Source organism: Cyrtonyx montezumae, unplaced genomic scaffold (genome assembly GCF_038088225.1).
Source record: "Cyrtonyx montezumae isolate F1298 unplaced genomic scaffold, pur_monq_1.0 scaffold_49, whole genome shotgun sequence".
In the NCBI taxonomy this organism is placed as follows: domain Eukaryota; kingdom Metazoa; phylum Chordata; class Aves; order Galliformes; family Odontophoridae; genus Cyrtonyx; species Cyrtonyx montezumae.
In genome coordinates, this window is record NW_027072055.1 from 32447 (window position 1) to 42258 (window position 9812).

Here is a 9812-nt window from a genome sequence, read left to right on the forward strand (position 1 = left end):
AACCCATAGAGTGCTTTGGAAGCAATATGATTTTAGGGATCTACTGTGGCAATGAGCCATCAGGTCAACCCATGGAACTATGGGGGCAAGGAGCCATCAGGTCAAGCAGTGGAGATTCATAAGGGCAGTGAGCAAACAGGCCAATTCATAGGGCTCTAATGGGGCAAAGAGACATCAGATCAAGCCATAGGGCTCTCCTGGGCCATTGAGCCATCAGGTCAACCCACTGTGCTCTATGGATTCCAAAGAGAAAAGGTCAAGCCATAGGGTGCTAAGGTGGAAAAGAGCCATCAGGTCAACCAGTAGGGCACTAAAGGGGAAAAGAGTAATCAGGTCAACCCATGGAACTAGGGTGGCAAGGAGCCATCAGGTCATCCTATGGAGCTCGAGGCAATGAGCAAACAGGTCAATTCATAGCTATCTACTGAGGATAAGTGCCATCAGGTCAACCGATAGGGTGCTAATGGGGCAATCATCAGATCAAGCCTTAGGGTGATATTGGGACAAAGAGCCAACAGGTCAACCCATAGGGTGCTAAGGGAAAAGAGCAATCAGGTCCTTAGTGCTCTACAGAGGCAATGAGCCATCATGTGAAGCCATAGGGCACTATAGGAGGCAAGAGCAATCAGGTCAAGCCATACTGCGCTATGGGGGAATAGAGCCATCAAGTCAACCCATAAGGCTCTACCTGGGCAATGAGCTGTCAGGTCAACCCATTATGCGCTATGGATGAAGAGAGCCATCAGGTCAAACCATGGGGCGCTAAGAGGGGAAGAGCCATGGGGTCAATTCGTTGGAGTCTACTGGGGGAATGAGTCATTAGTGCTGAGAGAAAGGTGCACACCAATTGATACCAATTTAGTTCAGAATTTATGGAGAAAGCAATAGATGAGCAAAACAGCGCTGGGCGGCTGGGAGTCTGCTCCACCAGAGGCGCGTGCGCAGGGCCTCCCATCCCCTCCATTTATTGTCTCTTACTTCCACATTCATGGCACATCTTCTTTTCTTTCTGCATCTACACTGGCTGTTCCTAGGGGGTCGTTCTCTGCCTCCTGGTGGTTGAGGTGATGAAGGCCATAGTTTTCCTCAGAGCGTATCATGCACACTGAAGAGGAGATTTCTACATATTTCTCACATTTTCTCAGAAGGTCATCGTTATCTGTTGTCCATTGTCCAGGATGTGAGAACTAAGCGCTGTGGCTCCAATTTGCACAAACTACACAGTTTCCAGACAAAACGTCGATATCTATTTCAAGACTTGTACAAAATACATAATTCCCAGCAGGAACATATCCAGGTCAGGAGGGGAGCATATGGGATAACATGGGGTGGAGCAGCATTGCTGCCCCACGTGGGTCTGGGGGAAGGCTGCGGGTCCTGGGACCAGTGCTGCCCTGGACTAACCTGGGAGGGCAACCAACTCCTGGGAATCAACATGGTAAGTGCCTCTGAATGCCTCTAGATGCGTACTGAAGGGCACCCAGAACTGGAGGTGTGGTCTTTCTCTGTTGAAAAGGGGCCAAGTAACAAGTCTCAGTGGGTTGTAACTACAGCACAAGGTCCAGCTGGACTGCCTCAATGAGCATGCCAGGGAATTCCAGTGGGTCCTTTGCTCTTTAACCTCTTCCAGGCTGCCTGGAAAATGGGCTGCAGTGCACCCTCAGCAAGGTGCAGATGACAAACAAGTGAGAGAAGTGAGTTCTGCCACCCACAAAGACCAAAACAGGGTGGAGAAACCTCATGATGGGACACAAGGAGAAATGTAAGTCTTGCCCACAGCGAGCAAGAATCCCCTGCACCGGTGCAGGTTGGGGTTTGACTGAGGAAGTGAGAAGGACTGTGGGGTCCTGCTGGGCAGCAAGCAGGCCAGGAGCAGCTTGTGTCAAGGATGGCCAACAGCCTCCTGACTGTGTTAGGAAGACCAGGTCGCCTCCAGCGGCCTCTTCAAACCCTCATTATTCTGAAGAATTTTCTGTGGTACCCCCATTCTCCAAGGAGTCTTACAGCTCTTGGAGATGAGCCTCTTTTTCACAAAGAGCGCATTCACTGAGCTGTCCTGAGGAGAGGGCAGACAGGGATTGCAAAGGCCAGCCTCACCTCAACATGCAGCGCTGTGCAATTCTCCCAAATCCAATGTTGAACCTTGACAGGGCTTTGGGTGACAAGGGATCTCGGGGGGTCTCTTGCATCACGGTCTGCTCTGAGTGGGGATGTGTTGGACAGTGAGAGCAAGTTGCTCAGTCCTTCCTCCTGACCTAGAGCTGTTCCACACTTATGGCCTTGTTCCCCTTAAAACAATCTGACACTTCCCTTTCTGCCCTTTCAGCTTTTTTTCCTCATCGTCCTCTGAAGAAGAAGCGTCCTTCTTCTAGAAGCAACTTTGCAAAAGCCGGGAATTGTCTCTTCTCGTGATATCTTGTTCTGTGCTTGTAACACCTCCCCCCCCTTTTTGCCAAAGCAAGTCTAATACAACTCAAGAGGACCCTATCGTGTACATCCCGAAATCCACGCGTTGCACCTATACATACTATTGTCCTCTCGAGTATGCCATGTAAGCCTTGCCCCGTTACATTTCAAACGCAATTTTCCCAATCCTACACCCTTCTATCTAATGGCTACCTTTGTGCCTTAATCTACAAGCTTTCCTTAACCCTATGGTATTCTTTGATCAAAAGCGCGATCTAGTGCATTCTGCAAGCAATTCTGTGTGCATCGGAGTATGCATGGGATGATCAGCAACAATATGACAAGTGTCAAAAGGGCACCTCCTAGCCACTTGAATACAGGGGATAACCAACTAGCCCAGTTCCCAAAGATATTCCTCAGCCAGTCCCCAGTTGGGTCGTTTTGAACTGTTATCTTTTGCATGTGTTGCTTCAGCCAGTCCAACCGTTTATGCAACGATTCTGAGTGGTCGCTAAGACTGAAGCAGCACGTTCCTTCTAAGTGTGTACAACCGTGACCATGAGCCAAAAGTAGGAAGTCAATTGCAGCTCTGTTTTGCAGTACGGCATGTCTGATACTGTCGACGTCTGTTAGAAGATCCGTCAGAAGCTGCGAGGTGACGTTTGCTTGCTTCGCCGACCAACGCGCCAGTCTCTCTATTTCTTTCAGGGCTTGGGCTGTGCCAATTGGGCTGACAATGGAGGCAAAAATCCGAGCAGTAGGTCCCCATAGCCAAACCTCGTCGCCACAGTCCTCCTTCAATGTGTGTATTGACCTTCCGTCGCTGTGTGAAACTCTGGGCTATGTTCATCCAGTCCCTCATCTGTGGTGATAGAATAGTTAATTTTCCCAGGTAGCACGGCCCCCCAATCGCCTTTCTTGGAATTCCTTGCCACGCTCAATCCCCACAAATCAAGAACACTCCCGGAGGTAATACCCTGTTTACATTTACCCGTAATCTTTCTTTCTGTCTTAGACCATCGCTGAGACTGTATGGACGGCATGGATATCCCCACCCATATTGCTCCCACCGTCTGGTATCATTGCAGCAACAGTTCCAGGTGGTCGGTGTGCAACTCTGTTGCTTTGGTGCACGTGCATGACATTCCTTATCGCTCCTGTTCATACGATTTGGGAAACCGTATCGTGTTACCTCTGCAGTGCATCCACAATAAGAACCTTCCCATGAGAATGTATATATGTCCCTTGGATTAACTAATTCATAAGCAGTGGGGCGCCCTTTATGTTTGTCCCAGTACGGGTTTGCCTTTCTGTTCAACCGCCACCATACATCAAGATTCCCTAATTGTCCATTTGTTCCAAACCCTGCAAAACTGACACATGTCTCTCGGGCATCAGGTACCCCTTCTGACCCAAGCAATTGTAATTCCTGTGGAACCCGTGGGGAAGTGATATTCAGGAGCTGTATGAGACATCTCATGGTATTAGCCGGGGTGTCTCTAAATAGCGACTCACAACGAGTGAAATTGGATACATAACCCCGGAACAGAGGAAGGTCTAACGGAAGATTTAACAGGACACCGACCAAGCAGGTTTGAAATGGGGAGGTAGCTGATTGTAGAGCCAGACAAAAATCTGGTTGCCCAGTTTGCTTTGCCCACGTGACCCATACATTGCCTAGCTGCGGTTTCATGATTACCCCTTGGGCCTCTTGCAGCAGAGCTAAGAGACTGATTATACCAAACACAGTGTGCTTCCGAGGTACCGTCCTTCTCACGCTCTGTCTGCCCTGCAGGTTATCCAGGTTGAGAGCTGGAGGCCTCATCAGCAACGGCTGCTTCTCCTCCGTAGGTCGCCTTCGGCCCGCAAGAAGAACCTAAATGGGAAACTGAGATGTCTAATGTTTTACTTGCTGTGTCTGGTGTAATCTTTCCTGAGGGGACCCATACAATGTTCCCTGTTTCCTGATGTTTTACCGCAGCAAATCCTCTACCCCATACCAATATTGACCAACCCTTTTCCCAAAGTCCTCCATCTGTCTTAATCCTCACTGGTGGTCCCTCCGCTATGATCCTCGGCTGCCAGTGTTTCTGTATTGGACACTGGTTGTTATCGCCCCATTCAAAATGATTGAGTGAATAAATAGCTTTGGACAGGATTTCTGTCTGCCGCTTAATCGGAATACGGTCCCTGTATCCCTCCCCCTCCCCTAGCACGCGTATCTTCTCCTTAAGGAGGCGATTTGCACGTTTAACAATCGCCTGTCCCTGGGAGTTGTAGGGGATACCAGTTACGTGGGAAATTCCCCAGGCCTCTAGCCATGCTTGGGTGGATTTCGAGATGAAGAAGGGGCCGTTATCTGTTTTAATCTGATCAGGGACGCCTAATACTGCGATAGCGGTGGCCCAGGGATTCTGGGCCTCCGCTGAATTTGATCTTGCATGCAGTGTAACTGAAATCATGGTGGAGGCTGTATCTATAGTATCTGCAAGCCAGGCCCATGGGGCCATGCGGGATTCGAATGTGAAATCAGTCTGCCAAATTTGTAACGGCCTTAAGCCGCGAGGATTTACACCAGCACAAATGACAGGAGCAGAATTACAATGTGGGCATGCTTGGACAATACCACGGGCTGCCGAAAGAGAAATTGAGCAGGCTCGAGCCAGCGCCTTGGCCCCGATTTGGAGGGACGTGTGTAAATCGTGTGCTGTCCGGATGGAGTAAACTGCAACACCTGCAGCCTTGTCCACTATCATGTTGCCCTCTGTAAAGAAACCCGGGACCTCTGAGAGGCTTCGAACATGCAAAATCGCAATGGGGGCTGAGCGGGCCACTAGGGCTTCCTCCAATATGCAATCTGCTTCTGAGCGAGGTAGCCCCTCCTTTCCCATCTTTACCAATAATCTATCAGCGAATGCCGAGTCAGTCACAATATTACACGGAATGTGCCGCCATAGACAAAGGGCCATAGCAGCAGCTCTGACCTCAAGAATTTAGACACTAACAGAGGAGTCTCTGAAAATGATGGTCTCCCATTTTTTATCAAAGCCGTGCCAAACAACCGCCCCCTGTTTAGTCACAGAGGAAGCGTCGGTAAAAAGCGTTGGCCCTTCCAGGGGCGTTAGCAGAACGTGAGATCTTAGGGAGACGTCGAGAGGTCTGGCCAATACAAAGATTGACAGTGCATCCGAGTAGAGCACCTCCCCTCCAAAACCCTGTAGCGCTAACAGAAAGAGGTCTGGTTAGGGCTGGATATCACGAAAAGCACTCTGCAGATAAATTGTGTCAGGCTCTTTGGCAAAGACTGATTGTAAACATACGCGATTTCTGAATTAAAGCTGCCAGGATCTCGATCCAAGGGGTAAAGGCGCGCGTTGGCTGCACAGAGAACAACCACCAAAGCAGCTTAGAGGTTGCACTCAGGGTGTGTCCTATCACTGCCATGGCCCCTTCTTTACACCGCGAGACCGCTACCTCCAGTGGCTGCTTAGAATCCCAGCACACCAAAGATTTATCCATGCACTGAGTAAAGATCTCCTGCCAAGCGGCGTTCATGCTCGCATTGAACTCTCGGGGTTCATTTGGGTCGGTTCCTTTAAGCTGATCATAAAATGGCTTCATCAAACGAGGCGCAATTCCCAGTGCCCCTCGGACCCACGGTAAAGCCCCTACTAGGCATTGTACATCCCAGAGGTTAGAGATGTGAGGCTTGAAGTCCAAGCTGTTTGGGTGCACAGTGTCAGGCCCGAGCCCTGGCCCTCTCTGCATTTTCTGTTCTGAGATAATGAAACCTGCTGATGTTAATGTCCCAACAACCCGACTTTCAAGCACATACAGATCTAGATAACACGAAGCGGCAAGCAAGGGATCATCCATATGGTGTGCTAATATACAGTGTGGGAAATCGTGACGCACCCCTTCCGACACCTTTCCTACTACTAGCTGACAAATCGTGGGGGAGCAAGCCATTCCTTGTGGAAGAACGCGCCACTGGTACCGCGCGGCAGGTTCCGTGTTGTTGACAGTCGGTACTGTGAAAGCAAAAGCTTCCCTGTCTTGCTCAGCCAGTGGGATAGAGAAGAAACAATCCTTGAGATCCATTACCACCAATGGCCATTGCTTAGGTACAGAACAGGTCCTCCCTGTTGGACTGACCCAAAGGGAACGAGCTGTTTGTTAACGGCGCGCAGGTCATGAAGTAAGCGAAAGGCCCCAGACCGTTTTTATAACGAAGATAACGAAGATGGGGGTATTCCACTGGCTGAGTGAAGGCTCAATATGCCCCAGCCTAAGCTCCACATCTACAAGGGAAATAAGCGCTGAAAGTTTCTCTTCAGGAAGCGGCCACTGATCTACCCAAACAGGACAAGCATCCCGTTTCCAGCGCAAAGGAATAGCATGACAGAGGGACAATTGGTAGACAGTGGCCCTTAGCATAAATTTGTAATGTGTGCGCCTACGGATCTCAGGAAGTCTCTCCCCAGTAGCGAGCCCCTAACCTATGCTACCAGTGGCCTGAGCAGTACAGGTTTCTCTAGGGTCCCGTCCCTATTGATAAGCACAATCTCAACCTCACTGCCGGCCTCCCACATATTTGCCGACCCCCCCACTCCTGATACAACCTGGTTGTCACCCAGTGGCCAATCAGCCGGCCAAACTACAAGTGAAATAACAGTGATATCTGCCCCAGAGTTGAGCAGGGCGGTAACTTCAATGGACCTCGATCCCTGAAAGGAAGGAGGTAGTGAGCCAGCGAGCAAAATAAAAGCCTGCACTAGAGATCGCTCTTGACAGTCAAGCATTAATTCCACGTGTCACGGTGTTATCCGTGACAGTAACCCAAGGGAAACCGAGAAGGGAGAGAGGAGAGAAAAAGAAACTGCGTCAGTGGCTGCACGGCCGCCCGAGCAGAGCCGCGCTCCAGGGGGGGAGGGGGAAACAGCGGGAAGAGATGGGTCTACAAGAAGACAACGGCACGATCTGAGAAGGAACGGGAACTTTACTAAGTATAATAAAATTGAACAATTGAGAGAGAGATAAAATTTCCAAACCAAAAGCTGTGAGCTTACGTTAAGGAGGAAACTGCAGAGGAAGCACATGTGCTGAACCTCCACGGCAGCCCAGAGCAACGCGCCCAGACCCAGCGCCGCCTCGCATATCCGGTATGGAGCTCCGCCCCTCCCCTCTGCTGCTCCCCCAGCATTAACTCCTTCACTGCTGCGTGATGCTCTGATGTGGAATACCGGCATCAAAACCACAAAACCACAACACCATGGTGGGGGGGTAATGTGTTTCGGTGGGGAAACCGCCCACTCTGTCCCTGTTGGCAGGATTGCTGCCGCTGGTGCCAGCCCCCATTGACATACAGGGGAGGGGTCCCGGGCCGGTTGGTCCCTCCCTCTGGCGTTTCCCTGCATACCCGCAGAGCGGCGTCTACACTGCGGGGCAGTGTGGCCGTATTTACCACACAACTGACAAGAAACGGTGGTCTGTTTGCATTGCGACTTCAGGTGACCCAATCGGCCGCAGCGGTAGCAGGGGCCCTTAGGAGTTTCTCCGCTTCCACCTTGGCACATCGCTATAATGGCCACTGCCACCTGGGTCAGCTCTATCGGGTTAATGTTTTCCTTATCTAGCACATATTTGATGTCCTCCCCTGGTGTTTGAAACTCAGTGGGAGCCAAACGCAACAGGGCTTTTACCTCCTCGGACGACCTTTGTTGAAGGCAGTCTAAAATAACTGGATTATGGACTGCTCTCGGTAGATCTGAGGCCTCCACAGCTCTTAGAAGTCTATTAGCGAAATCTTGAAAGGACTCTGTTGGCCCCTGACTGATTGCCGTCCACGGCGTATAAGGTTCCGTGCTTCGTGCAAATCGCCTAAACGCTGTTAAAGCCGATTCTGAGGAGGCCAGCATTTCACCCAGTCGCAAGCGAGTGACCTGGTCTTGCAGTGTTAGCAATCCCATCCGCAGCCCCAGTTAATCGGGTGATATCAAACCCGTGGACTGCGTGGCCGGGATCCCCCTGAGCTGTGGCTAATACGCGCTTAAGCTGGCCAATCCATTCTTCCTTCCATACTGTAAACTGAACCGGCTTTAAAACAATCCGCATAAGTGCCTCTATGTCATACGGCAAGAGCGGGCCGGCTCCTGCCAAAAGATTTAGCGCATTCAACGTTAGTGGTGATACCAAGCCTTTTTTCTCAATTGCCTCTACTATGCGGGCAACACCCTTCGTGTCCAGCGGGACCCATAGGGGGCCTCCTTCCTCAACCACCACCGGAAGTACAACTGCATCAGATGCGGATGTTCCAGCCAAGGCCTCTCTGATCCCTGTCCAATCAGTGATCTGGGACTGTGACCGCACTCCACCCTCAGAGGAGTGGTTCTGAGGGGGGCAGCAGGGATCCACCTTGCTATGGTTGGGAGTGATAACAGGATCGTCCCGCCCCGCTGCGGGAGGTAACGCCGATAGAGAAGGATACAACGGCGGGTAAGGAGGTGGAGCCAACGCAAGGGGCGGCAATTCGGCCAGTCGAGGCGGCTCCAGGGGAACCATTTTGTTCTGATCGTTGTCGGGCACCGTCTTGTTCAAGTCTGACGGTCTTTGTTGCGCATATTTCTCCACGCAATCAGCTGTGAAAAGAGAAGAGCCTCCCAACCCCCCTTTGCCCCCTGTAACCTTCTCAAGGCTGTCAAGGTCGCGCACAGTGCGCGTGAGCTTCCCTTCTTCCCTGGCCGCTTTGAATGCGCCCAGCACCAACCCCCAAGTTTTTAACTCTGCAGCGTTCTTAGTCGTAGTATCTCGCATAGAATACTGTGCTAGGGCGGCCGTGATATCATCCCACTTTTCGGGGTGTATAACATCCCGGAGGGTGAAGATAATCCACTCCCCCATCAAGCTAGGCATGAGCTTAGCAATCTCCTTCTTTGAAGGTGCATTCTTGCTACAGTAATCCTTAGACAAATAAAGGAGTACCTTAATTTCTCCATACTGGCACGGCACCGATATCGCGCTCGGGAACGCCTAGCTGCCGGCCGCAGTATCTTCACCGCTCCCGACTTCCGTGGCTGCTGATGTACTCAGCACTCAGGATGCCACAGGCACCACCCTTTTGGCGGAATGTTGCCTCACTGGCCTTCCGCGGTCCTGGTTCCGCAGGCTCGCAGACAATGTCAAACTCCTGACGATATCACGTCGGGGTCACCATTTGTTGCCCTTTCCAGGAGTTAATGGCCTATGGATCCAGCCCTGCTAGCGACTGTGGCTTAGGAAAGGAGGTTGTGTGTGCTTATCTTTGTAGCAGTGTGAACAAAACAGCATGTTCAGATCACTGAATTTTGAGAAGTGGTGCACCGTTGACCAGGCAACGATGAGGGAGTAAGTTTACGGTGGAACCAGAT

General features: G+C 51.1%; 1 protein-coding gene and 1 pseudogene across 1 annotated transcript; both read right to left on the reverse strand.

Annotated features, from left to right (window-relative positions):
• Positions 1-2633: 2633 nt before the first annotated feature.
• On the reverse strand, positions 2634-5961 carry LOC136055868 (syncytin-2-like). The gene is given in 5 exon segments (XM_065747744.1): positions 2634-2661; positions 2663-3247; positions 3249-3434; positions 5727-5784; positions 5865-5961. Coding segments are annotated over 5 exon segments (954 nt in total).
• Positions 5962-6836: 875 nt separating this feature from the next.
• On the reverse strand, positions 6837-9306 carry LOC136055869 (endogenous retrovirus group K member 8 Gag polyprotein-like; annotated as a pseudogene).
• Positions 9307-9812: the final 506 nt, after the last annotated feature.